The sequence below is a fragment of the Thrips palmi genome, unplaced genomic scaffold (assembly GCF_012932325.1).
Source record: "Thrips palmi isolate BJ-2018 unplaced genomic scaffold, TpBJ-2018v1 HiC_scaffold_16, whole genome shotgun sequence".
In the NCBI taxonomy this organism is placed as follows: Eukaryota; Metazoa; Arthropoda; class Insecta; order Thysanoptera; family Thripidae; genus Thrips; species Thrips palmi.
Window position 1 is genome coordinate 7,951,388 of NW_023144625.1, and position 27,702 is coordinate 7,979,089.

Here is a 27,702-nt window from a genome sequence, read left to right on the forward strand (position 1 = left end):
CTACAATTTACTCTCATAAGTGTTATGTTTCTTCATTGAAAACCATTGATGTGACTATCTTGTCAAACATGAATAAAACATTAAAATCCAAATTTCTGTTGTACTTAAATTGTGCCCTGTTGCTGTTGGTTTGAGGAAAAAGGAGATTCAAAATTGCTTAAAGCAGGTATATATTTTACAAAAGTTAAATTAAGACAATATAATAACAATAATTCCATGGTAAAAGAGCTATAAAATGTTTTTGATGCAGAGGAGCCAAAAATCAGAGTCAACATGTCAGTCAGCAAACCCTTGATTAATGGCAATGATCAGACTTCCATGAAATGCGCATCCTCCTTCACATTCATTCCATAAGAGTCTAATTGAGACGCAATTCACACCAACTACTTCAATGACATATCGTTAGTACAAGTTCACGCTTTCTCTCCGAGCTATTGGAGTCGGTACATGGTCGGAACGTGAACATGACGTTTTCGGTTCTTTTCGTTGCGCAACAAGATGCAAGACAAGATGTCCGACGTAAGGACTCACGGTCCTCACGGTCCTCAAACCTCGAGACGGTAGACGGGAAGCGCCTGCCGGGACGAGGGTAGGCCGCCCGCTTGACACGCAGGTGTCACGGGCTAGCCTCGCAGTGTGCCAGGCGCTTCGACGGGCGCGCGCAAAAAGGAAGAAATCAGATCAATAATGGTTCGTGCCGAACGGACGCGCGTTCGGGCCACTGCTGCTGCGGCTGCTGCAGCTGCTGCTACAGCTGGAAGTTCTGGATGCTGGAGGCGTACTCGGCGCGGTAGGCCGACGACTTGGAGCGGCCCGTCCGGTTGGAGAACTCGGAGAAGCGGTCCGTGTCGGCGCCGGGGTGCATCAGGTGGCCGGGGCCCATGCCCATGTGCTGCGGCTGAGGCATCAGCAGCACGGGGTGCAGGTTGAGCGACTTGCGCGACCCGGACACGGACTGCGCGTCGCTCAGGAAGCCGTTGTTAACCTCGCCTGCGAACAGAGAGCGACCGTGAAGCAGGCTGACGAGGAAACGTTTCGTCGCTCGGTCTCTCTCGCACTCTTCGGGCGTTCCTCTTCAGGCGTTCCTTAGGGCTGCGAGAGACAGCGCGACGGAGCATAGGGGGCCAGAAGACGGGCGCCGGCGGCCAAAACTCTGAACGCGTTTTGAGCTCCAGAGTCGCTAAACAGGACTCGAACCGAGCTTGTGACCCCACCAATGGATTCCTCGTTCGGAGAGCAATCCATTGGTGGAGGTCACATGTTCAGTTCGAGTCCCGTTTAGTGACTGAAGCTCAAAAACGCGTCCGCCTTGAGCGTAGGTGTTGCGCTTACCCTTGTAGAGGGAGCCGCCGTAGCCGGGGTCGGGCTGCAGGCGGACGTGCCTGGTGGCCAGGATGAAGGCGAGGGCGGCCAGGATGGCGGCGTCGAGGCAGCCGATGGCCGCCAGCAGGTAGGCCCAGCGCAGCCCGCACTCGCCCAGCTCGAAGCGGTTGGCGCGCGGCCCGCAGGTCTGCCGCACCTCAGGGGCATCCCAGCCCGCCGGGTACGTCACCACGCCCACCACCATGCACACGGCTGCAACAGGCAAGGTCAAGGTTCAAGGTTCGAGTACCCGGAGGACGCACTTTTGCCTGCCGCGGCGGTCGACAAGGCACAGAGAGTGATGTCACACATGGTGGAGCCGGCCCCGCCCCGCCACGCCCCGCCCCCGCCCGCCCGCCCCGCCCGCCCCGCCCCGCCCGCCCCGCCCCGCCCCCGCCCCCGCCCGCCACGCCCCCGTTACGACAGTGCTTGACACGGGGGCGACTAAGCTGATGATCCCGAACAGTGCTTTCATCGCTCTGTCTCTCCCGCACGACCCCCTCGAGCCCCGTGGGTGCGAGGGGGACAGCGAATGGGACTGCAGGGCGTCACCGCAGCGCGCGGCAGCGCGCCAACCGAGCCATTCAGAGAATCCGTTCGTCGCTCTGTCTCTCTCGCACCCTTATGCAGAATCCCCACGGAGTGCGACAGAGACAGAGCGGCGGTAGGACTCTTCTGAATCGCTCGACAGCCAGGGCGGCCAGGGCGGCCATGGCGGGGGCGTGGAGCAGAACGCGGAGGAGCGGTGGCAGCGCACAGCGCGCGGCGCACGAAGAGGATGACCCCGTTTTGAGAAAGCAGAAACAGAGAAAGGAGCAGGCATTGCCACGAGCGCGGAGCGTCAAGCCGCCTCAATTAAACACAACCCGCAAACGGCAGCCCGGCGGTTCCCGGCGGCAGGCAGCGCGACGACAGGACGACAGACGACGCGACGCGACAGTCGTGACGGCAGAGCAGGCAGAGCAGCCAGCGAGAAAACGGGACGGACTCGCGAGCGAAGCGCCGCGGAGCCGCGGATCAGGAGCCATCGACTGCACGGGGAAGTCCATTTACCGGCTACGTGTTGCACTCCCCCACCCAACACACACTTTGTTCTAAAGAATTCTGTTTACGTCTCTGTCGTTATCCTCCTCTCTTTCTCTGCAGTGCAGACTGATTCCGAGAGTCGTTTCCGTCGCTCTGTCTCTCTCGCACTCATGGGCACCGCGTGCGTATGGGTGTGTGAGTGACGGAGCGACACGAAAACGACTCTCGGAATCACTCTGCCGGGTGGGCGTGGGTGACGCACGCCGCGTTGCAAAGAAGAAAGTGTTGCACAGATCCGCTGACCACTACGGCGTCGTAACACTGCCCCTCGATGCCGATTTGGAAAAGGGGCTGGCAAAGGGCCCAGAGCAAAAAAAATCAAAGCGGCCCTGCGGGCTGTGCCGCTGTAGTAGTCGGTAGTAGTGTAGGGCAGGCCCTCCCAGGAAGGCGATCTCGCTCTGTGGTGCAATACGTAGGCCGGCATACGGCACGCGGTCGGCGCGGTGCGGTGTGCCTCGTAACGCCCGCCACGCCCCGCCCCACCCCGCCCCGCCCCGGATCGGTCTGGATCATTATTGGATCGGATCGCGTCTGATCCGCTGCAGCCTTTCCTCGTCCGCCGAGCCGTGGCGCCTTGGCGCCGTGGCCGACCTTCACGTTCTGCTTCAGCCCGATCGCTCACCTCAGCGCCATGCCGCCGCCGCCAGGGCCTTCGGGGCCTCCAGCCGGCACGGCGCCTAGCCAGCAGGCCGATTCCGAGCACTGCTTTCGTCGCTCTGTCTCTCTCGCACTCATGGGGCGTCCCGCAAGGGTGCGAGAGAGACAGAGCGACGAGCAGTGCTCGGAATCAGCCTGCTGCCAGCCCAGCCAGCCACGCGTCAAGGGGAGGCGCCTGGCGCAATGTCCCGCGACCACCCCCCACGCCGCCAATCGTTACCGAGTGCAGGCACCACGTCGCGGAGGTGGAGGTCGGAGCGGGGCTGCACCAGGAGGGTGATTCCGAAGAAGAACGCTCTCGTCGCTCTGTCTCTCTCGCACTCGTAGGGCGTCCAGTGTAGGTGCGGGCTCAACGCGCCCCGCTTTCCTGCACAGCCATCCCGAACGCCGCCGCCGCTGTCTCTCTCGCACCCGTGCGGGGGACTCCCACGAGTGCGAGAGAGACAGAACGACGAAAGCACTGTTCGGAATCGCTCTGCTGAACGCGGCTTGGCTCGGCCCGGCTCCGCCAGGGCGGCTGAGACAAAAACTCCGGGGCGGCCGGCGGCCAATCCGTTTCCCGGAAAGGCACCAGCGTGCATCCGCGAGTGTGTGTGTGTGTGTGTGGTGTGTGTGTGCGTGTGCGCGCGTGCAGACCGCATCGGATAATGGAATGCCACCAGACCAGAATAGAGGCGAGCAGCAGCAGCGGCAGCAGCGCCTAGGCCTAGCCGGCCACGAATCACTGATTTCAGACAGGTGCATCTCGCCTCACCTCGCCTCGCCCCGCCACAAACCCACATGTTTACTCGAGGAGAGACAAAGCGCAGCGGGGGGAACTACCGCACAGGGCAGCTAGCTAGACGTGCACTGCGGAAAAACTAGAGTCGAACCTAAGGAGAAAAGATTTCCCAAAGTCGTGGGTTTGGTTGGGTTTGGTTTGACCCTAAAGAGCCGCTCGGACAATTCACAGATTTTTAAATGAACCGCTGTCGAGAATAAAGAATTTGCTTCCCTCTAATTTTATTGAAATTCTTGTTGATTTCTTTTTGGCGGTGTGTTTACAGCATTGCGTTTCGACGGCGCCGCGCGCCCCCGTCACGACCGCTCACTACGGCCACGTCATTGGCAAGGTGAAAAGGGAAGGGAATGGAAGGGAAGGCCCTGCCTGCCGTTCCGTCCCGCGTCCCGCGTCCCCCGCGCGCCGCAGTGCAGTGTGCAGTGCAGAGTCCCGGACCGCGGACTCGGAGCGCCGTGCGACGCGCGGGTAGGCCGCCCGCCCGCACGTGTGCTCGACGGGACGGTATCCTGGCGGCGGCAGGGGGTCCGGCGCCGTGGACCCCCGTGGACGACCAACTAAACGAGGGCGTCATTGGCAGGTGCTAAAGGGACGAAGGAAGGGATCCCTCCTGGTTCCTCCCGCGTGGTCCCTTGGCGCGGTTACAGTTCGTTTCGAGTCCGTTCAGGGGACTCGGAGCTCAAAACGCGCTAGGTTGGGCCCCCCGCCTTCCACGGGTCTTCCCTGGCCCCACTGCGGGCGAAGCTGCAGCTCGTCTCGATGCCACTGATGCCAGCCAGGCCCGGTCCCAGGCTCAGGCCCAGGCTCAGGCCAGCCCCAGGCTGACATTTCAGCGGCCCCTTCCCTTCCCTTCACTGAGACGCTGAGCGCGGTGCGCCGTCGTGGTCGTGCAGTCCGTCACTTGGCCGGCGGCAGGCGGGTTGGGCAACGCCGGGCAACGAGAGCCCTGCTGACTTTTAGCCGGCGCGTTTTGGATACAGCCTGCTGCAGGCTGCAGCGCGGCTAGGACCGACAGAACAGACAGCAGACTGATTCCGAGCGTCGTTTTCGTCGCTCTGTCTCTCTCGCACTCATGGAGCGTCGCGTATGGGTGCGAGAGAGACAGAGCGACGAAAGCGGCTCTCGGAATCAGTCTGCTGGACGGTGATCGGGAGTCGCGGCCGCCCGTGCCTCGTACGCGTCTATGGTAACCAGCCGGCGGGACGGAAGTGCAGGGGAACATCGGAAAAAGGGGGGGGGGGGGCTCGGCCCCCTCGGCACAGCGGTCCGTTGCCCGGCTGGGTCGGGTCGAGCAGGGCTGGGCCGGGCTGGGCCGGGCCGGCACGCCGTCCCGTTACCTTGCGTCACAGCGACGCTGCCTCTCGCTCCCGCGCGCCGCGACGCCCATAGCCCTGTCTCTCTCGCTCCCGAGAGGCACGCGAGGCGCTTGACGCGGCCCCGCGCCGCCTCGCGGTGCCCGACGACGCCGCGCCGGCCTGGGCTTCGGCTGGCTTGTCGTGCCGGGGCGCTGAGGCGCCCGAAAACCAACTTCGCGACTGCGGACCTGGACGCGGAGTCCGGCCCGAACCGCGGTGAAGCTCCCAAACTAGTGTTCTCAATCGCATACCCGATGAAGAACATGGGAGGAAGGCCTCAAGACCACCCGCACCCACAAGCGTTTGGAGGCAGCGGTCCTCCAAAGACATCCGTCTGCATTTTGATCGACTTCCAGGCACCGCCGCTTCCCAAACGACTGTAGGCAATCGCACCCTGGGCGGGGCATCAAAAAGGCTACTTGAACAATCATTGACCGGGAGTGCTGAGTTCCCGCCCTCGCCGCGCAGCCTCTGCGAACCCACCTTTCCGGAGTCTGGAGCCTGGAGTCCGGAGCCTGGAGCTGGAGGAAAGTCCCGCGGCCGCGGCTGCCCACCAATCGGCGCCGACATTCCATCCCGAATATCGAGCCTCGCCCCACCCCGCCCCGCCCCGCCCCGCCCCCCGCCCCCCGCCCCGCCCGGACTCTCTGCCGGCCGGCACGCTTTGCGGTGACTCGCCTCGCCAGGCATGGCAGCCATGGCCAGCCCTCCTTTCCCTGCGAGCAAACAGCACCAGCAGCGCCAGCAGCCAACCGGACTCCCGAGGGACACACACCGCGAAGCACCGCGACCCGTTGCTCTGCATGTCTGCCCCCGCGGCGTGGCTGGCTGCCTGCTGCCTGCCTGGCTGTCTGCCTGTCTGTTGCCTGGCGTGCAGCCATTCGGCGCGTGTGGCCGTGCGTGGGCGCGTGCCACCACTAAAAGGGACCGCCACGGCCGGGCACGCGCCCCTGCGGACAGACGTTTCTTCTCTGTCTCTGTCCCACTCATAACGCCCCTGCAGACAGGCGTTTCGTCTCTGTCGCACTCAAAACTATGGGCGTCCTTTGCTCCTTCACTCTGCTTCGAGCGCCGCGGCGGATAGGCAACCCCCTCGCGCTGCTGAGTGACAGTCCCCGAAGAGACTTAATTGCTGTCTGTTTTGATCTGCTCTGCTGGGCAAGGTGTATAAAGTGTAAACAAACCGCGCCGCTCCACGGCTGCGGACTGCAGTTTGACACCGCGGCAGCAACGCGACACCTGCACGAGCCTCAATCACGCTGACGGGGAAGCGAAAGTGTCGCCGGGCCGGTGACTTTGCGGACTAAAGTGTTTTACGGCCGGCGTGACCGACGGGGAGGGAGCACCAGCTGTGCAGCAGACTGATTCCGGACAGCGCTTTGTCGCTCTGTCTCTCTCGCTCCCGTAGGGAACGCCCCATGAGTGCGAGAGAGACAGAGCGACGAAAGCCGTGTTCGCCGCGGGCCTCACCTGAGAGCACCTGCATCCAGCCGCACACGTGGAACACGGTGGTGGACTTGAGGAAGAAGAAGAGCAGCATGGAGACGATGGCGAGCGCGGCCAGCAGCACGGACAGCCCCACGAAGATGGTGGCCGCCCTCCAGGCCGCCGACGGGATGGAGCCCAGCTCGTGCAGGCGGCCGCGGCAGTCCTCCGCCCCCGCGGACAGGCCGCTGGCGGCGGCCGCCGCCCCCGCCGCCCCCGCGGACCCCACGGCCCCCGGGGCGCCCGCGTCGGACGACCGGAAGTAGCAGCTGCTCCAGAGGCCGAAGCGCGCCGGGTACTCCGACTCCTGGGTGTCCCCTGCAGAAGAAGAAGCAGACATTAGTCCTTGCAGTAGGCGGTTTAGACTTTCCAGTCCGAGCAAGAAGCGAGAAACGCGTCCTGGCAGTGTAGTCTGTAGTACCCACGCATGCGCATTGCCTGCATGCACTCCATGACTCGTGAGAACGGGCTGAGACCCGCCACGGCCCGCCCCGGCCAGCCCAGCGCGAAAATGGTGCCGCAACGTGCAAGGTGGAGCCACGGCCCCGACCAAGCCCCGGCCGCGGCCCTTCGCGGTGGGAACACGTGGAGCCACCGACCACGTGACCACGTGCACCGCGGTCCGGCCGGTCCGGCGCCACCCCGCCGTGGACCGTGTGCAGCAGACTGATTCCGAGAGTCGTTTTCGTCGCTCTGTCTCTCTCGCACCCATAAGGGGACGCCGAGAGACGTGCGAGAGAGATAGAGCGACGACTCTCGGAATCAGTGCACAGACTGAGCGCGGCGGGCATTCGGCATTAGACTGGATTACTTGTGATGCCAGTCACAGCCCTACAGTGCCCGCCGTGCGCCTCCAAAACATGCCGAGTCGGAGTCGGGGTAAGCAGCTCGCATAGGCACGACGGCACAGGCCAGAGTCGCTGAGCCATGGCGTGGCCAAGGCCCCGGGCCGCACGCCCTGCCCCGCCCCACCCCGCCCACACCCCATTCTCATCATAATAATATTCGTCATTACGGCCGTTTTGGCCCGACGTGGCACCATAGCGCGGCGTGCCTCGCCCCGCCCCGCTCGCGACGAGGCACTCTTGCTTTAATCCGATTGCCGCCACTATTTGTCTATCCGTCCGGCCATCGGGCCGTGAGGCCGTCTATCGCTATCCCATCCTCTATCTGGCCGCCACTTTCTTCCGCACTTCTTCCATCAGCTCACGCAGACCACGCTCGTCCTCTCCGCATCACAATCAGGCACGACTGTTCTCCCGATGAAAGCGAGTTGGCAGTGACGTTTCCGTCAAGGAAAGCACGGTGGCGCCACGGCCTTCGTTGTATGCTTTTTTGCCCGCGTCGCGTCGCGGGCGCGGGGCTGTCACGCGTGCCGTGTAGCTTCATCGCCCTGTCCCTCTCGCACCCCATGAGTGGGCAGACAGGGCGACATCCTTCGGACGATGCCTCGCTGGAACCTAAACGCAGGAGCCAGGGCGGGGGTCGAGGGTCCTTCAGGTCCTTCCCGGGGAGGTTCGCGTCGGCCGGCGGCGGCCAGGAGATAATACTACGCGAGGACTCGACAAGCGGATTGATTCCAAACCCGTCTCTCTCGCACCTCGACCACCCGCCATGATGGCGAGAGAGACAGAGCGAACGACAACCACCATGTGGATCAGTCTGCCGACCAGACTCGCTCGCACCCTCTAGGTGCACCTCGGCATACATGCTAGATGCTAATGCTCATTCACACTGGCCAGCCAGTGCAGGCTGCAGTTCCAAGGAGGTCGCGGACAAAAACAAAACGGCAATGGCACTCGTGATCGGCCCGGTCGATCCCATCGTTCGCACGGGTACGCCGAGGACGCCGCGGTCGCGGACGTGGGAGGTGTGGGAGGTGGAGGCGGCGCTGGAGGGGCGGGGCGGGGCAGGGGGAGGGGTTGCCACCAATCGCCTAATCGGCGTGCTCCATTTTCCCGGGGCACGGCCGCGCGGCCGCACGGGGCACACGGCGGTTAAAGACAGCCTTGGCTTGTCGAACCGCCGCCACGCCGCGCCGCCACATTCTCCCGCACCCCGCCCACCCCATGCAACTCCTGTTGCAGTGCAGCAGCCTTCCAGCCGCACCGGGGCATTAGCGGCGGGGCTGCGCAGGCCGCCGAGCAAAGAGTGAAGCCGTTTAGCGAAATGGCATCGAGAGCGGCTAGAGCCGCTATCCGCGATCATTCTGCCAGGCAAATTACCGAACGGAAGCTGAGGCTGCTGCTAGGCCTGCTTGGTCTGCTCGGCCGGCCGGGTGTGGAGCAGGCATTAACTGGAGCGCGGCGCGGCTCGGGGATCACGCGCCCAAGATAATGCGGAACCGTAACGCGGCAAATGTTACAGAATGTAAGTGCAGTGTGAACAGGCGGCAGTTAAAAGTTTAAAGGCCAGCGCGCTGGTTCCAGCGCGGGGGATTGTTGGAGCGCAAGGTGAAGGTAAGCACGGGCCGCCGCAGTCCGCGGGGCGCCGCGGGGTCACGGCACCCACCTATCCACTCCGGGGTGACGAACGCCACCACGCCGATGATGGCGTAGCAGATGGTGAAGATGCCCCAGAGGACGCCGATGGCCCTCGAGTTCCTCACGTAGTTGGTGGCGTACATCTGCGAGGACTCGACGTACTCCACCTTGGAGCCCATCTTGGCGGAGGTCCTGTCACTGGCACTGAGGTGAGGTTAGGAGGCCAAGATGGCTGCACTGACACCTGCTGCTCGCGGGCCTGGACGGCCTGGTCGGTGGGTCACTTCCCCATGACCCGCGCGCTGCGTGCCCCCGCCAGCCCCGCCGCGCGGAGGACGCGATCCTCGCCGAGGTGAAGAAGGGGGACGCGGCGACGGCGCGACGACGCGTCGACACAAAGGCTCGGCGTCGAACGGTTCGCGGCGCAGCGCGGCGCACCTGGGCAGAGCGGCGGCGAGCACAAGCAGACTGGCTGGCTGGCTGCTTGCTTGCTGCCTACCTGTCCGTTCCCTAGCCCCCCACGCCCCGCCGCCGCCACGCCCCACCACGCCGCCGCGCGTCCGAGGCGCGCCCTCTCCGTCGCGCGCGTGCGGCCGCCGCGTGGGTGCGAGCGAGACGGGGGTCTCGGCCTCGGCGGACGCGGCCAGCGGGCTGCCAGCACGGCGACCCGCCGCGCACGACCCAGCGCAGCGCGCAGACGGACGGGCGGCCGCGGACAGGCAGACAGACAGACAGGCGGACGGCCCGGCACAGGCCGGCTCATTCATAGTCAAGAACAATAAGGCGAAATACGAATAGGGCAGTCAGCGGCAGCATGGCGCGGAACGGTGCCAGGCTCGAGAGTTACGGCGAGGGAAGTCCAGCCTGGTCCTGGCCCAGCCAATCCAGCCAACCCAGCCAGGCCGTGTGTCTTCAGCGCGTCAAAACTGAGCCTGACCCGACAGTCATTCGCGGAGGTCCTCATTCTAACGCCACAATGACTTCATTCTGCATTCGCGAAAATGAAAACGCAGAGCCCCACCCCTTGCCGCTCGCGTCTGCCGATTCTCAGATTCCTTGCAGAGCACTTTGCAGGCGGAAGTCTGACTGTGCTGGCGCCGCGTCGCCGCGGGCTAAAGGCTGGAGGCACACGACGGCCGCAATATTGGCATCAGCAGCAGCAGCCGTGCCATGCCGTGCCAGTCCGAACGGTGCTCCGCCGCTCGCCCCGTCTCCCTCGCACCCATTATGCGGGTCGCCCCTCCCTATGAGTGCGAGAGAGACGGGGCGACTGTGCGGAATCAGCCTATGCTGCAGCGCGGTTGGCGCTCTCGGCGGCATTTCTCCGGTCACACGATGCAATAAGGCGGGCGATGCAATTCCACTTGCACGCTCCGCCCCGCAATATTGCACGCCGACGATGAGCCGCGACGTCTCCGCGTGGCGCGCCACACCCGTCCGGCTCTCTAGCGTTACGCGGCGCGCGTCTCGTCTCATTTGTTTGCGTCGTTAACCGAACCGACTCTGTAATCCTCTGCTTTCACCGACGCCGAAATCAGCGAAGCCATCACCCTTTTGGCAAGCCGCAAGGAAGAAACGTGTAGTTGTCTGCGGAAAATTTAAAGTTTTTGTTTGTTGCGCATGTTGCTAGTTGTTGCTTTCCATTCTTTCATATCGTTCCTGTTAGATTTCTGCGGTGAATGACAATTTTTCCGAACAAACTGCCAGCAACGAAGGTCCGGTTTCCGTCTGTCCAGTAGGGAGAGACGGGACAGAAGAGCGCTCCGTTTGAACCAGCCGCGTTTCCTTCTGGCCGCGGGAGCGACGAGCGACGAGCGACGAGAGCGCCGCGGCCATCGTCCGAACTACGGCCTGTAAATAAAGCAGCCGTGCGTTCCAGGCAGGCAGCTTGTTTATCACAAAATATTCGGTTTCGTCCCACATTTCGCAACAACATTGAATTTGGGTACCAAAACGGGTGTGTCACTCGTTTCTTTGGTAACTCCAAGCTTTGGACTGTGCAGCGCTCTTAGCGAAGGCGCGGGCTTTTTATCGATCGGTCTCTGCTGTGTGTGTTGAAGGGCACCAAGCTGACAGCTGACATTTGGATTGGATTAGAGAAGACTTCGCAGTTCGCCCCGTCAGAAAAGCGAAAAGCTCCAAAATCGAGAAGATGGAGGCCCAGGATAACATCTTTCTGTTCGTCCCCAACTTGATCGGTAATATTATTTGCCTGTGTTCGTGCCATTGTCCGTAAATGCGTTCTGTTATTTATGACACAGCTCTTAAGTCAAAGTCAGTTTCAAGCCATAGAAGTGGCAGGATACAGTCTTCCGTTTATTGCTCATTTTCTTCTTTGACAGTGCAAGATAAACAGAAATTAATGTTTCGTTTGTTACTCAAAGATAACGCAACCCTCCAATCAAAACAAATTAACTGGTTCTGTTGGTTCTTAAAGATTGAAGTCTCTTACACCTTGGTGTCCCACCCGAGGACACTTGTGGAGCTTTATAACTGAATACCAAACAGTTTTTAATGACCAGCATTGAACAACATGGCAATTTGGTTGCTTTGTTAATGTGGAAGTGTTTTCTGTTTCCTCAGGTTATGCCCGAATCGTCCTGGCCCTTGTGGCATTTGTGTTCATGACAACAAATTACATCATTGCCACCTGGTGCTACGTGCTCAGTGCATTTTTGGATGTATTCGATGGCTACTTTGCAAGGAAACTGAACCAAGGTTTGTAGAAAATTTATGTTAACTTTCAACATTTTCCCTTTTTTCCTGAATGAATTATAGCACATTTAAAATTGTAGGGACCAAATTTGGAGCAATGCTCGATCAGTTGACTGACCGTTGTGGAACTACTGGGTTGTTGGTCACTCTGGCTTACCTCTACCCAAGTTACATGTTCTTTTTCCAAGTCAGTATTGCAATTGACATCTCTTGCCACTGGATCTACCTTCATTCGTAAGTGTTCTAATTTCAAAACTACCAATTCTAGATTCTAGGTCTCTTTGGAGGGAAATTTATAACACAATTATTATTGTTTTCTCTTTTTCAGCTCAACTCTGCAGGGCAAAACAAGCCATAAATTTATTGATATGTCTGAAAATCCTATCATGCATCGATACTACTCAGACCGCAAAGTTCTCTTCTTTATGTGTGCTGGCAATGAAGGTTTCTTTGCGAGTCTCTACCTTCTTTACTTCACAGAGGGGCCACTGCGTAAGTACATTCTTTTGTTCATTGTTGTTTATTTGGATGTTACTGTTCTACTAGAGTGGTTTACTGATTAACTCTTTGTTTTCTTCCTTTAGTGTTTGGCATCAGTATCCTGAAAGTGATCTGTCTCCTTTCTTTCCCTGTCATGTTGGTGAAGACCGGAATCTCTCTGCTTCATGGCTTTGTTGCATCTCTCAACCTTGCCACCATTGATTTGAAGGAGCGTGAAGAAGCCAAGGCTAAATCTCAGTAACTGTCTGGGCTTCTTCCACCTGTGCTCTCTTTTCTAGTACAGGTTGTCTGTTTATTTCTTTGCAGCAAACCTTTAACTTTTGAGTATCAAAGAATACTCTTTCCTTAGCTGTGTGGGTATATATTAATTAGCTGTTACTATCTGTGAAAATACTTTTTATCCTGTAAACCTAGTCCCAATCTACTTTTTAAATGTTTTTGTTTGATCACTGTAACTTCGATCTGATATTTTCTTTAAGACACTTTATCATCATTGCCGAATAAAAATTCAATGCCCTGTATAAGAGAGGAAAACAACTGAAAGGGGTAATATTTTGATGTGCTTTCTTCCCTGTGAGTTCAAGTAGTCAATGAATATCAAGAATAGTTGTTTCATCCAACTGATAGTAAATTAACGCTTTTTTGTTAAAAATTTTTGAATTTTATTTTAGACGCTTATAGCAACATTTATTTTAAGCTAATAAGATGTGTGTAGTACCTGAAACTCAGGCTAAACTCCACTGTTTGTCTAGATGAAATCTGCTGCTCTACAAGAGTATGATTTTGTTTGATTGACATGCTTCATGAATTAATTCATATACATTTTCAATGTTATTAAATGTCACAGTGTTTCATTTTTAGTGGCTGTGTGTTGTGTAGAGTAAGTAGCCTGTTGTTCCATTACTTCCATTAGCATGATCAGTCTTTATGTGTGCACTTCCATCCCTCTGAATGGAAGTCAGCATTCCATGAAAGCATTTTTCTGCAGCTTGGTTCTCATGCTTAGCCAAGTTGATACTTAGAACAAGTACCTGTTCTTTTTATACTGCTATTGTGAGCTCCTCCTATTTTAAGTTCTGAAAGGTGAGAATTGGCAATTTTAATGTATTAAATTTAAGTTGCAACCATTAATCCATTTAACTTCCAGTCTTGAGACCTTTGAATGTAAGGTATCAGTTGTTTGAACCAAGACCAAAGCTGAAATTGCCCCCATGACTTAAAGTGATAGTTATTTTCTGTTATATAAATAACAATGGAGTAGCTGTCCATGTGTTGTGCAATAGGTCTTTAAATAAATTGTTGCACTTTATCTTTTCCCTTGTGATAGCAATCCAGCATTCATTTACTTTATCATGATTCACTCATACTGTTGTTGCTCATGGCCTTCTTTTAAATGCTTCAAGATACCAGTTATTGCAGATTTTATTTTCAAACCTTAAATATGGTGCCAAAGGGGCTAAAAAGTGCTAATTTATGTGATTCTGAATCATTTAATTTAATTTCAAATTTTGCTAAGTACATCATTGTCCAATCAATTGTGCTCAATGGCCTGTCTTTTTACGTTGTTGTTCTTTCAGGTGCTAGATGTGCAATTTTTACGCTCTGTATTAAGTTTTCCTACCTCTTGTTGTTTTAGAATTATCGAATGTGTTTTTGGTTTCTTTGGTGTTTAGAGTTTGAAACCTGAATTCTTCTATCCAACTCTAGATCTTGAGAGGGCCCTCATCTCATGTCTAGATGTAGAAAATTTGTGTCGTTTGCACTAACTAGGCAACATTTTTGAAGCAGGGCCAAATATTTTTGAATAAAGTTGTTGACTGTACTAATTATTCGAATAAAAAGAAATAAAACTTGTAGGGAAAAGTACCTACGGGTGATTACATGATGGGGCCCAGGACATGAGAAAGACACATTCATCTTCCTCCTAAAAACATCTTTATTAGAAATTTTCTTGAGTACTTGTGCCGCAACCTGTTCGTTAATACATTACTGTAATCTTGTTACACGGCATTCAGATCTCATACATGGCGTTTCATTCAACTGTTCAGTCTTTTATCCTGTGATGACATTATCAAGATACGTACTACAAGAAATTATTGTGCATACCAGTATGCACTGTTTGTATACATATTGTGTTAAGCCTTACATTAGTGTGCTGATCTATCTCACTAACACCTTCAATATCTCAATAATACTTGATTGTTTTGTGTGTGGGGGGGTACCTTTTGCACCCTTACAAAATATAAAATCTATACTATGCTGAGCTGGTCATAGGAATAGTCTCAAATTCACAGAAGAACTCTTTTTGGCAACCTTTACAGAATGAAAGGAAGGAGAGTACATAATTATGAGAGTTAGATAGAGAGACTCCAGTCACACCTAATACCACTATTGATAAATCAAAACCACTCTTCACATAACAATGGAATCCCTTGGAGAACATGACTAATAATAAAAGACTTGAGAGTAAATAATATCTGCTTATGGCTTACAAATAATTATCCTTCCGGTGTTGACAAGACAAACAAAACGTGTGTGTGAGAGGAGAAATATTAGCTGTCAGAATTTCCACAACCAACAAATCATTGTTGGTTTTAAAATGGTTCTGAAATATTGTACATTAAAAAAGCTCTACCTAAATATAAGAGATCACAGTCAGCTACTTACAGATCATCACATTCTTATATATGCTTCACTGCTGCAAGCATAACTGTCATAGTTCATGAAATTAAAAAAAAAAGCACTTATAAAACGCTTACTCTGACAATTTCAAATAAAATACAATGATAGAGTATTGCTAATTCCACTTCACATAATTTCTGGTCGTTTTACTCATGCCTTACATATTCTTGGACGAATGAGTATAGGTTGATGCATGTAATTCCTCCAACATAAAAAGAAAATGATGGAATTTTTTTATAATGGGAAATGACAAACACTCTTTTTAAAATTTCCTCAGACTAGAACAATGTTAAGATAATAGGATAATAAGGATGCAGATCTACTAATTAGGTATTGGAAAACAGAAAAGTTACAAAACAGAAATACAGGTTTGTAAGATTTGGTAAATATATCACAAGAAGATTTGGTGACGACTTACAGGGCATTAGTTATACTGCAGTGTACACAACTCCTGGTCTGAAGATAAGACAAAAGAATGGGTAAAACAAATAAATAAGTAAAAAAACAACAAAAACATTTGAGCTTAGCAGTTACTTTTAAGTAGCTAAAAATCCCAATGACTTTTTCACACGAGAATTGCTGGGCATGGCAACTAACCACTTCCGAACCCCAGTGAGGAGAACTGAGCTTGTCACTAACACAGCTCCTGCAATGGAGTATCGATTAGGAACTTCATGAAAGAAGAGCACTTGCCAAATGAATGCAAAGACAATATCAGCTGACCTAGCAATGGCAACTGGTCCAGCTTGCTCGAGTTGCAAGGAGAGAGTGAGTAAAATTTGACCTCCAAAACTGAACAGAGCTAGAGCAACCACTAGAAGTCTGTCAGTTCCACATGCTGGCCAGCAAAGCTGACCAAGCGCCCAAGTTGTAAGAAGCGTTTGAAACAGTGCAAATGTTCCAAAGTTAGTCATAATAACAGAAAAATGAAGTCCTTTCAAAGCTCGAAGTAAAACATATGCATTAGCACCAAACAAAGTTGCACTGAATGCTGCAACAGCTCCCCAAACATTGGTAGATTCAGGCTCCCCATTTTCAGCCGACAATGCAGGAACACTGTTTCCAAAGAGCATGGGAGGACGAGTAATCAAAACAACTCCAATCAGAGTGAGTAATACACATACGACATTCCACAGGCCACAAGGCTCTTTCAAGAATAGACGGGCAAAGATTGCCACAAACACAGGAACACTAAATACAACAACCTGCAACAAAAAGAGGACAAAGTTGAAAGTGATATTAGGGACAACATAGGTACTAGGATAAGGGAAGGTATACGCACTGATGCATCAGCTAGTGGCATGAGGCGAAAGGCATAGAAACTCAACATGAGTCCAGTTGTACCAACGAATGATCGCAGAAGAAGCATGATTCTGCGTCCACGAGGATATACATGATCTCCTCGCCATATCACAATAGGTATAGTTGGAAGTAAAACACCAACAAAACGACAAGCAGCCAGCTCCATAGGATGAACATTCACCTGCAACCATAAAATACAGTTTTTAAAATCACTACAAACATGTAACTACAACATCAATGTTACAGTCAAACATAAAATAGACTAACCAAGCCTTTAACTATGACTGAACAAAGAGAGAAAAACAAAGATGATAAAGTTGCAAGAACCAGTCCCAGGTAAGGACATTGTCCAAATGTTGAGAGCCTCCAGAAGTTAAAGCAATTTGAACTGCCAGGTGAAAAGTGGCGAACAGCAATGTTGCCATTTGAAAGATTTCCACTGCTGCCTCTATTTGTACTCAATCGCATGTAGAGCATCATGTCACCATCATCTCCTCCACATCGCCCCAAGATGCCCATGTCTCCATCATCATCTTCTTCATCGTCATCTTCATCTGAGTGAACTAAGTTGTTGAGCTCAACCGTTTCACCCATGGTAAATGTCATGTTTATTAAAGGGCCTGCAACATAACAGAATAAAAATAAACAAATGAGATGTGTGATACATTTGATGGAGACTACTAAACGATACACACCACGCAAACATCATAAAAGAGTGAAATATTCAAATAACTTCGAGGTTAACTAAATGGATCATTTCTCTTAGCAGTGTTTTTACTCAGACAAAATTGAAAGATTAACATGATACTTATGTCTTTACAACTTGTGAATAAATAGTTCGGGTTACACGGGAAACCGAAATATTACATAACGTGGCTCCGTAATGCTATTGATCAGCTGGTATTGACAGCGACAGCGTTCTGCTGCTGGGAGCATTAGCCCACATTTTCCATCCCCAAAACAGTCAAGACATGCCATTTTCGAGCTACCAAAGGCAATGATGGCTAGAAAACTACTTACAGAGGTATATAGATTCGAATCGTGGAGTCGGTTCGCTATCCTTTCGTTCACATATTGATTTTATTTGCGGTGACCTGCATCCCGAGCGGCAGCCGGCCCCTGCCTGCGCCTGACTGTTTGTCTGTTTTTGTTTCGTCTCGTCTGCTTCTGCTTGGGGGCAAGAGCAAGAAGATGATTCTTTTCCGTGTCTCCAAGTCAATCCATAGGAATTTTTTGCAGGTGTCGCTAAGATTCTTCTCGTTACAGACATGCCAACGTGCTAGGTAATACACAGTCATTTTAAGGTGCCTATAAAATACAGTTGGTTTTCGTATGTTTGTATTGTCGTCAATGCTCGGATATAGGTTATCGAATTTTGTGAGTTCGAACCCGGCTGTTAATGTGTTTGATTTATCAATTGTTTCCGTTCTAATATCATTAGAGATGTTCTGCATCAATTTTTTCCCGTCGTAAGTGGATTTAGATTATGCTTTGACTCATTGTATAGTTGCGGGTGTCGAGGGCAACTAACCAAACATATGTCTGTACACTTCGATTGTTGTTCCTTTTCTCAAGGAAAACTATGTTTATTGTATATTAATGCGTTTGAAATACATTGTTAGCATTTGAATAGGGTGAAATGTACTTGACTTTGCCTTGGTTTAGTGTTCGGTTTCTTTCACCATGGTTCTATGTTTACTTCGATTGTGTTGCAATTAATTTGAAATCATTTTTCTTTGTAGACTTGCCGAAGTTGGGCGCTTAGATACTCCAAAGATAAAAGGAGAGTATGATACTGGTCAGTTGTTTCTCCATCGAGTTTTCGGTTACAGAGGAGTGATTCTGTTTCCATGGCTTGCTAGAGTTTATGACCGAGATGTGCCTTCAAAGAAGGATAGGTAAATATTATTACCCCCTTTTCTTCCTCTATCTTTTTTTTTGTTGGTTCAATGTTTATTGCTGTTTGAGACGTTAAAAAAATTTCCATTCTCTGACCCGTAGCTCGGATGATGGAACCCCAACCAGTCATGTAGGCAAAGAAGTCAAAGGAAGAACACACACGTTTTATCAAGTTCTCATTGATTCAAGGGATTGTCCATTTATTGTGAGTAAGAATTTTTTAAAATTCTTTCATCCATTTAATTACTTTTATCAATTTTATCAATGATTCTCACACACATTCCTTGAAGCAAGTTTCACAAGGCATTATCTTTTAAATTTCAGCGAGCTCAAACCGAGGCTGTAACATTTTTAGGATCACAAGAATCAAGTAGGAGTTTATATGCTATTCCTGGCCTTGATTATGTCGCACATGAAGATATTCTGCCCTACTCAACCACAGAGAAGCAACCATTACAGCATGAGCTTTTCGACAAGTTTTTGGCCTATTATCCAGAGCGAGGTTGGCTAAAAAAATTCCTCACCTTCTGCTCTTAGTTCCAACTAAAGACACTATCATCTTAATAAATATTTGCTTAAATTTATAGATCCTCCATTTGGGGCTCAAGAAACTTTGAGGGCATGGCAGAAGAAAAATCACCCTTGGCTGGAACTGTCAGATGTCCACAAGGAAACAACAGAAAATATTAGAGTAACAGTTATACCTTTTTATATGGGCTGTCGTGAGTCCCAAACAGCATCAGTATTTTGGGTATGTAAATTCTACTTTCTTTACTTTGTGGTCCTTCTTTCTTTTCTTTTGTAAAGGCATCACTAAAATGTTTTGTAAATTTTGCAGTGGAGGTATTGCATACGCTTAGAAAATCTAGGAGAGCTGACTGTGCAGCTGCGGGAACGGCATTGGCGGATATTTAGTCTTTCAGGAACCTTAGAAACTGTTCGGGGTCGTGGGGTGGTGGGTCAGGAACCCATTCTGTCTAAGGCATTACCAGCCTTTCAGTACAGCAGCCATGTCAGTTTGCAGGCACCAAGTGGGCATATGTGGTAAGGCTTATATCCTCTATTTTGGCTCAAGTTGTTCATTATTGAAATATTTTCTCTCAGTACCCTGTAATAAAATTATTGTGAATTTCAGGGGAACATTCAGAATGGAACGTGAAGATGGATACACATTTGACTGCCGTATCCCACCTTTCTCGTTGGAGAGCAAAAATGAAGATGGCTCATCACCTTCTAACCCTTCATGATTTCCTTAATTTAAAGCTAAGCTTCTACTAGGCTGAAAGATTATTTTTCTTGGGATTTACCTCTTTTCTTAGTATTAATTTTTTGGTGATAATGAAGGCTTAGTACAAAATTTTGAATGAACTTAAGATTGCCTTGTTGTATGAGACAATCTCCAGGTACCATGAATGAATATATGAATATGATGTGTATATAGGCAACATGGTTTGTGGTTGAGAAGTCTTGTTTTCTTTTGCCTCCCTTAGTTTGGATCATATTTTCAAATGACTGTGTATATAGACGTTAAAGCATTGTTAAATGTGCTTAAGAAAATATAAACAAAAAATACAATTGAACTTTTATTTGAAGTAAGATCTGTCAAGAAGGTAACAAAAGAGCAACAGATGTGTTCCTATCCAATAGAATAGACAACACAGTGAAAACATTTAGTTAACACACTAATTAAAGAGAAATGTTTCTTTAAAACAAAAACACACAAACTAACAAGGAAACTACTGATGCAAGGTACACAAAATAGAATTTCCATATAGTTGTACAAAATATAGAAATGAACACTTATATATAGTAATATAAAGGTAACCATTCTTGTATGGAACATCATATGTCCCAAAGAAAAAATAAAGGCACTGTAGGGTAACAATCAAAACTTAGCAATAGATGATCACAAAGACTTAGAGGAAATGCACAATTGACCTGTAAATACATTAAAGTGTTGAAAAAATGACTCAATTTGCAGGAGGTGCTTGTGCTTCCGAAGTTTTCTGACTAACATTAAAGAACTTCTGCTCGACAACGTAGCGCACACACTGAAGAATGACGTTTCTTTCATGTTGGATATCAGGAGCCAATAGCTGCAAGAAAGCAAAATAAAAAAAGAGTTAAATTGTTTTAGTAATAAAGCAAGCAGTCTGTTATTGTGCAAGTTAGCAGTTGTGACAAATGCCATAATATCTATGCCTTACTTTCTCTAAAAGTGTAGGAGGCCTCCGTGGCATGCGTTTCCCTCGATGGAATGAATTGTTCTCTTTTCCTCTTTGCCTAAAGTTTCCTTTAAATTTAGCATCAGAAGCTTCATTATGGATTTTTTTATGTTTATGTTGATTTTGATCTTCACTTGGTTCAGAATCCTCAAGTTTTCTTTTCTTTGCTTCATTAGTGGGTGGTGAAGTTGAAGCCTCTGTGTTGTCAGCAACTTCTTTCAGAATTGGCACTTCCTCTGGGCAACTGCCATCACTTTCATAGTCATTATTTTCTGATATTATTTGGGGGTTTGGTTTTGATTCAGGCGTACTGACTTCTGGAAGAGCAGAATGGTAAAAATGTAAACGTTATGTCATGGTTCAAGGTTTATGGTGACCACACTAGCAGCACCACAAAGGAATATTATATTACTGTAATTTTTGCCTTACCTTTTTCTCCTGCCTCAGACATGGCCTTTACAGTTTGTTCTTTGACTTCTGATTTTTCAACTGCTTCAGTTGGCTCTGCAAGGTCAGCAGCTTCTTCTGATTTACCCTGGCCAACGACTTTTGTTATGGATGGTTGTCTTTCTTCAACATTGTCCAAAGAGTCATCCTCATCCGATGACTCAGCCCCTCCATAGTCACACAGTGTATTTAAAGCACCACACGCTGACATTGTCTCTTGAACCTTTTCCTTCTCAGACTTATAGCATTCTAAAAGGAAGACCAGGAAAAGAATGACATTTAAACTCATATAAGGTTTCAAAAGAAAAAAATAATAATTTTAAAACAGTTTTGAGACAACAACTTACCAGTGCCGAGGAACTTTGCCAATTTTCCCCTAGTGCACAACTCTATATCCTCAATAACTGGGACAGGGAACTGTGGCCTCCATGGCCTTGGAGGATGTGGACCGTCTTCACCTGGTTCTTGTTTCATGGCTAGGTTTCTTGGAGGCATATTTGAATTATTATGTCTTCCCCTACCCCTACCACCAAAGCCTCCACGCCCTGTGATTATTGGAAAGATATATTAAAACATAAAGTTGTTGGAGGTGTAAAGTAAGCAGAGTAAGTATAACATACCTCTTGAATTTTGGAATCTGTTCTGATCAAATCCTAAGCGTTCACCTCTACTCAACATTTCTTGTTGCTGTTTCTGTCTTGCTTCAATATTTTCTTTTGATGGAAATTTCCTGAGCAAAAGAGAGGATACAGATAATTATCAACAGGAAAACAAAGAAACAACCAAAAGAAAGCTGGCATCCTTTGGTACTCACTTCTTTCTTTCAGCCCGCCATTTTTCTGAGTCTCCAGAGCTTTTAATCCTCCTATAAAGACCTGTGTCATGCTGCAACCTGATATGCTTCTCAACAACTTTGGCGTGGGCAGTAAATTTGCACCCCTCACGGCCACAAACCTTATGTTCTGACAAATGCTCTTTAAGCTTTTCATCAGTGGGAAATGATCTGTCACAACTTTCACAATAAAATAGTGTTAAAGGTTCATCTTTCCTTCTGTAGCCTTGCTGCTTATTAAAATTAGCATTAGGGGTGTTGTAAGATCTATTTTTCTGGTCTCTTGATTGTGAATTACTTCCAAAGGATGAATTAGAATATGCAGTGTTTTTCTGTTGATATGGAACAGCATATTGCTGGAAAGATGAATGTGACTGCTCATATGATTGGTGATTGTACCACTGATTATGCATGGTATTCTGACTAGATGAACCATAGTACTGTTGGGGCTGTGGGTTTGATGAGTTATAGTAAGACTGTGAGGCTGGGTCATTCCATCCGTAGCCTTCATAGTTGTCATATCCTTCATATCCCTCATAGTTGTCATATCCCTCATAACCATCCTCATAGTTGTCATAGCCCTCATAGCTGCTATAACCATCTTGTGACTGGTCTTGAGAAGAGTCATATGGTTCATATGACTCTGACGAATTTTGGTATAGATTTGTCGAAGATGAAGCAGTTGCACTCTCATTCAATTCAGATCCCTCCAAACTTGACTGACTGTAGTTGTAGTAGGAATCTGGGGTCCATTGCCATTCTTCTTGGGAGGATCCATTTTCTTCATAACCAGTATCGGTACTTTCTTCTTCAAATGATGAGTCTGCACAGTCCTCTTCATCATTGCCCCCAAAACTGCTGTCTGCGTCAAAGCTGTCTTCATCATCTGTCACCTAAAAGTCAGAAAAAGTTGTTAAAACTTTGTCAAGGAGACACAAAATTGTGCTACAGTGCTACAGAGGACACACATCATAAACCGTTGTAGTGCTGATGCCCTCTCAGTACAACAAGAAGGATGCATTTGCTTTGGAAATGAAGGGGGAAAACACACACGCACACCTCAGGAATAAAAGACAACAAAACAAGTAGATGCAACACAAAAAATACTTAAAGGTTTTACTGATTACTATTTTAAATATCTTCAAAAACCTAATTTTTTATAGAGAATTTAAATAGAGCAAACTTTAAATTGAAACTAGATGAGCACACAAGATTGGAAACAAACCTGCAGATCCAGGCAACAGCTGTGGTGGCACCCAGAATCCAACCGGTGACAATTACAAAAAAAAAGAATGAAATGCTAGGCAATGATCCCAGAGATGAAGCACATGTCAAACCATCAGTTAGAGCAACTGATGTGTGTCCAACCATGCAGCTGATTGTATTGAATCATATCAAACGAGGTGTTCAAGGTAACGTGTGAAGAATTTTCTTGTGCTTTTCTTCGATGACATTGATTCTACAAGTATCTCCTTCCACTGTGCACCAAGTTTATCTTATTTTTAAAAAAGATTCTCTCTTTAAATGTTGGGAAAAGACAATTGTCTGAACAAATTGATTTTGAGAGTATGAAGTAACATGATATTTCATTTATGTCACTGGACAGTTCAAGTGACCTCCAAATACACATAGAAGTGGCATTTTAAAACTGTTTCAGTTGTTCATTTTGAGAGGACCATTATTTTCATCCAATGTGTTTTCAGCATGAAGAGAGAGTAGATTCACAAAACTAAAACTCTTAATTCTGTATTGAGTCACATTTAAAAGACCAATATGGTAACTTGTTTCCAGTTACACAATGCAATAAGCATTCACTACAGGTCCTTCCAAATTGTCAGACAAGTTGGTAGAAGAAAAAGTGAGTAAATTGTTGACACCCTTAAACTATTGTAATTTGAGCTGGTCTGTTTGGACTTGCAGGGTAATTTATTTCTCTGCCACGGTGCACACAGAAGGAGCGACAGAGAAACTCTGACTTTTCTCCTTGCAGTTTCCAAAAGATGTCTGAGGGTGCTTGCCTACCTTTGTAGAGGGCATGGCATTATTTAGAATATTACGTGGCAGAATACTTTTACTTAGCTTTATTTGGCTGCATGTTACATTCATACAAAACAGCAAAGTGTCTCACTTGCCATTTTAAAAAATAAATTAAATAGAAAATGAAAACAAAAATTAGAAAGGAAAAAAAAGAGGTCTCACAGAGACAAAATGAAAGGGTAAAATATTCACAAATCATAGTTCCCATTTAATGATAAACTATGGCCATAAGAGGTGGATGAATAGTTCAATGCATTCTTTTAAAGTTAAAAAAGTTGTACTTAGTCAGGTCATTTAAAACACCTACAGTTCATCTATAATGGAAGGGTCATCACAACACTGGACTTCACAGGTAGAATACATGAGAAGGAGAAATAGAATGAGAAATAGAAAGAAAAATCGACCCCAGGTGGTGTGAAAACTATTTAAGACATTTTTGTCATAAAATCAGTTGATTTGAGTTGGCATCCAAAAGGACTTAATTCTTGTTCTGAACTACATATACACTGATACAATTACCTACTATAATACAAGGTCAACCAATACTTGGAAGTAATGATGCAACTAGAAGTTAATTAAAAGCAAGACACTAAAAAATTACTCAGACAATGACAAATTAGTAGAGGAATCATAAGCACCAGTTCCCTGACAAATATGAAACACTTGTCTTTTTCGGGGGAGGGAGAGAAGGAAAATAACATTATGAGGATTGGCGTGAGAACTTGGCACTTCTAAAATAGTGCCATTTTCAATCAATACACAAAGTACACACTTTGTGCAATAAATAAACAGATTAGTCATAAAAACAAATCTTAAATAGGAGATAATCACACTAGACTTACAAATTATAAGCAAAATGCTACAACAATGCATTAGCATTTCAAGTAGCAGATGGATAAAAATAAGGTAAAGATTCTTTATCACTGATTTGGAGGAACATGATCACAAAATTAAGTCCATACAGACCATTTGCACATGAGGTACACACAAAAAAAGTTTGATAGCATTAATAATTTAGGTACACTCAAGAGAAATTAATGAAATAAAATGCAAGATTCTGATGACGAATTTGTTGCAACTCTCAATTAACAATATCATTAAAATCAGGGTCTCCTTACTTCTTCTCCGCCACCTCAGCCATGATTTTATCAACATCCTGAAAGGCCATATGGAACAAAAAAAAATGTGTGATTAATTTAGGACAGTTACTGTAAATACTACAGACTAGCAGCTTCTTAAGAAACTTCAAGTTATTCTCAAAAAGAGAGAAGCCATTTTTATTTTCAGGAAGTCAATGCTGTACTTATGTTACATTCTAAGGAAGGAAGAGGTAATCAGTGCTACTTTTCTGAAATACTACTTTAAACCACTTTGTGAGCAGAGATGAATTTAAGACGATGGCAGGGTATCAGAAACTTGCATGAATTACAGAATTCAAATGTAAACAGCATAATGGAAAAATGTGAGCAAACAAACAAGTCTACTGGGTTAAATATAGTCAAAAAGTTTGGGGAGAAGCCAATGTGTGCTAATAAAATTCCAGTATGACTACAGTAGGCATAATTTACTGAAAATTAGATGTCACAAATGGCATAAGATATTTAAGGAGGACCGCTTGCCACTGGCACTTATGTAATTTATCTATGAACCAGAGATGACTGAAAAGACCTATACAGTTTATATAAATAGGTTGAGGGTGAAATTTAACAGCATGCACCATTACTCCTTGTCATCAACATATTTTAATTCATAAGCTATCCATATAACAGCAGTGAATTTTGAAGCAGTACCAAAAAGGCATTTACACAGATGTGTAAATGGATCATCTAGATGCTGTAGATGACACACATTCAAATTGAGTTATTTATTAGTTTCTGAGCCGAGTGAGCACACAAATGTGATGAATGTCATGGTAACATACATAGTTAGAAGCACACAGGGCCATTCCAAAATATGTGCAAAAGTTCTCTTAATTTTAAGAAAAGAAAGCATTCAAGTAAGCTTTGTAGAGATTTTGTTATTGTAGAAAATTTGTGCAGACAATGAAATGAGGTCAAAGCATAGGGAGGACAAAGCATGCAGAACTCAGGGGAATTCTTTTTTTGTTTGTTTTGAAACACATGAAAAACATATGGATGACTAATTCCAAAACTGAAATATTCTGGAAGTAGGTTTGTTGAAAAGACGAAAGTGCTCCCCCCCTCCCCCTACCCGACTTGGGGTGATAATAGAAGATGAAAGTGATTCAGAAACACACAAGTGTATACAAATAGCAAAGAAACTGCAGACTTAAAGAGAGAGTTGAAAGTTGCATGAAGACAAAGCAAAGATGTACATCTAAGAGTGCCCGGTACCACACAAGAATTATACTACCACTACCTCCATTGTTCCCTTGACTTCCTGAGTTCAAGGAATAATACTAAAACAAAATATTTATCACAATCATGATTGAGAAACTTTGTAAATTAACTATGGCGAGACAGTTCCAAATAGTTGAAAAAGATCTCGACTATCATTGAATCCAACATTTCACATCTTATTAAAATATAACAGACTCAACAATGGTATTTGTGATGCAAATGGCATTGTGCTGGTGTGGACACATAAGGAATCAAAGATACATTATTATTACGAAATTTCCATAAATGCAAAGGCTCTATAATTATAAAATTTCCATTTTAATGCGTGTGAGAGGCACTCACAGAAATATCTAAGTTTGTTCAACTTTCTCTGCACTATCTTTGACTGCTGGACTCACCTCTTCTGGATGACTTCCGATATATTCCAATTTTGCTTCATTCACCATAACAGCTACTTTCTTTTTCTGTTCTTTGAAAGCTTCCCAATCTTTCACATCTTTGCTGGCACGGGCCTCTGCATGCAGCTTGTGCTTCTTCAATATTTCGGGCCTAATTACATCGTTCACCCATGGTTTAGCCAGCTCAGCTGCTTCTAGCTGCAACAAAGCAGTAAATATATGTTCAAGACAAGACATAAAACGACATAAATTAACTTGTTCAAGAGAAAAACTCCTTACCTCAGCTTGCGGTCGGTTTGTTCCGCTCTTCCCTTTCATTTTGCGATTCTTGCCGCCCTTGTTGGCCATGCCTCCTCTACGCCATTCCCGTGCCGCCCTCATCATGAAGGGGCCACCGGGTGGGCCGGGAGGGCCCGGGGGCCGAGGGGGGCCTACCCATGGGGGTATCATGGGGGGCCTCATCATCCCGCCCCTCCCTCGCATCATGCCAGGGGGTGGAGGTCGCGGGGGCATCCCGGGGGGGCCCATCCTGGGGCCGTGAGGTCCGAGGGGGCCCATGGGGCCCATGGGGCCGTGAGGGCCGTGCGGCCCGTGTGGTCCATGGTGGCCGTGCGGACCGTGGTGTGGTCCATGAGGACCATGGGGCCCGAGCGGTGGGGGCCGAAATCCCGGTGGTGGCCTAACCATACCAGGGGGTGGTGGCCTTGGGGGCCGCATGCCCAGGGGTGGCGGCCGGACGCCAGGGGGTTGGTGCATCATCCCTGGAGGTGGTGGCCTCATCCTGGGGCCACCCATGGGCGGGTGCGGTCCTGGAGGGCCCATCAGAGGAGGTGGCCCGGGTCTCATCATGGGCCCACCACGAGCTTTCTTGTGCACGCCGCGGCCCGAGCCGCGCCCGCCACCTCGGCCACCTGCCCCGCCCCGAGCCAGACCCATTTTCGCACTTATGGCACACTCGCAGACTACGCCGGGCGCGTATCACTTCACAATCACCACCGACACAAACATAAATAAGGTAAACTTTGTGTTTTGAACATGCAGCCACAGCAGGGACGCTGCTCGTGGGTCGATTATTTACAGTTTAGCAAACACAGTACA

General features: G+C 48.6%; 5 protein-coding genes across 9 annotated transcripts; 2 read left to right on the forward strand and 3 right to left on the reverse strand.

Annotated features, from left to right (window-relative positions):
* Nucleotides 1-153: 153 nt before the first annotated feature.
* LOC117642079 (LHFPL tetraspan subfamily member 3 protein) lies at nucleotides 154-9,655 on the reverse strand. Its single transcript, XM_034379895.1, has 4 exons — nucleotides 9,235-9,655; nucleotides 6,709-7,041; nucleotides 1,333-1,575; nucleotides 154-990 (listed from the first exon to the last, which is right to left on the reverse strand). Exons 1-4 carry the CDS (start codon nucleotides 9,383-9,385, stop codon nucleotides 749-751), a joined length of 969 nt encoding a protein of 322 aa, XP_034235786.1. The 5' UTR covers nucleotides 9,386-9,655; the 3' UTR covers nucleotides 154-748.
* A 1,388-nt stretch (nucleotides 9,656-11,043) lies between these two features.
* LOC117643125 (CDP-diacylglycerol--inositol 3-phosphatidyltransferase) lies at nucleotides 11,044-14,304 on the forward strand. 2 transcript variants are annotated; one of them, XM_034381810.1, is made up of 6 exons: nucleotides 11,044-11,183; nucleotides 11,267-11,404; nucleotides 11,790-11,924; nucleotides 12,002-12,155; nucleotides 12,250-12,413; nucleotides 12,506-14,304. In XM_034381810.1, the coding sequence occupies exons 2-6, from the start codon at nucleotides 11,359-11,361 to the stop codon at nucleotides 12,661-12,663; spliced, it is 657 nt and encodes a 218-aa protein (XP_034237701.1). In that variant the 5' UTR covers nucleotides 11,044-11,183; nucleotides 11,267-11,358; the 3' UTR covers nucleotides 12,664-14,304. The 2 variants fall into 2 exon arrangements, with proteins under 2 accessions (XP_034237701.1, XP_034237702.1); XM_034381811.1 differs by having other exon boundaries at nucleotides 11,064-11,163.
* A 34-nt stretch (nucleotides 14,305-14,338) lies between these two features.
* On the reverse strand, nucleotides 14,339-17,700 carry LOC117643122 (solute carrier family 35 member G1-like). 3 transcript variants are annotated; one of them, XM_034381806.1, is made up of 4 exons: nucleotides 17,427-17,700; nucleotides 16,674-17,026; nucleotides 16,387-16,587; nucleotides 14,339-16,309 (listed from the first exon to the last, which is right to left on the reverse strand). In XM_034381806.1, exons 1-4 carry the CDS (start codon nucleotides 17,674-17,676, stop codon nucleotides 15,641-15,643), a joined length of 1,473 nt encoding a protein of 490 aa, XP_034237697.1. In that variant the 5' UTR covers nucleotides 17,677-17,700; the 3' UTR covers nucleotides 14,339-15,640. The 3 variants fall into 3 exon arrangements, with proteins under 3 accessions (XP_034237697.1, XP_034237699.1, XP_034237698.1); XM_034381808.1 differs by lacking the exon at nucleotides 17,427-17,700 and adding an exon at nucleotides 17,274-17,404; XM_034381807.1 differs by lacking the exon at nucleotides 17,427-17,700 and adding an exon at nucleotides 17,102-17,255.
* A 44-nt stretch (nucleotides 17,701-17,744) lies between these two features.
* LOC117643124 (polymerase delta-interacting protein 2) lies at nucleotides 17,745-19,750 on the forward strand. Its single transcript, XM_034381809.1, has 7 exons — nucleotides 17,745-17,875; nucleotides 18,149-18,304; nucleotides 18,408-18,510; nucleotides 18,630-18,807; nucleotides 18,893-19,056; nucleotides 19,144-19,349; nucleotides 19,441-19,750. The coding sequence occupies exons 1-7, from the start codon at nucleotides 17,757-17,759 to the stop codon at nucleotides 19,550-19,552; spliced, it is 1,038 nt and encodes a 345-aa protein (XP_034237700.1). The 5' UTR covers nucleotides 17,745-17,756; the 3' UTR covers nucleotides 19,553-19,750.
* A 125-nt stretch (nucleotides 19,751-19,875) lies between these two features.
* Nucleotides 19,876-27,690, reverse strand: LOC117643121. Of its 2 annotated transcripts, XM_034381805.1 has the most exons (9): nucleotides 26,884-27,540; nucleotides 26,605-26,802; nucleotides 22,391-22,702; nucleotides 21,792-22,360; nucleotides 21,598-21,707; nucleotides 21,325-21,522; nucleotides 20,960-21,226; nucleotides 20,513-20,847; nucleotides 19,876-20,401 (listed from the first exon to the last, which is right to left on the reverse strand). In XM_034381805.1, exons 1-9 carry the CDS (start codon nucleotides 27,538-27,540, stop codon nucleotides 20,276-20,278), a joined length of 2,772 nt encoding a protein of 923 aa, XP_034237696.1. In that variant the 3' UTR covers nucleotides 19,876-20,275. The 2 variants fall into 2 exon arrangements, with proteins under 2 accessions (XP_034237696.1, XP_034237695.1); XM_034381804.1 differs by having other exon boundaries at nucleotides 21,792-22,702; nucleotides 26,884-27,690.
* Nucleotides 27,691-27,702: the final 12 nt, after the last annotated feature.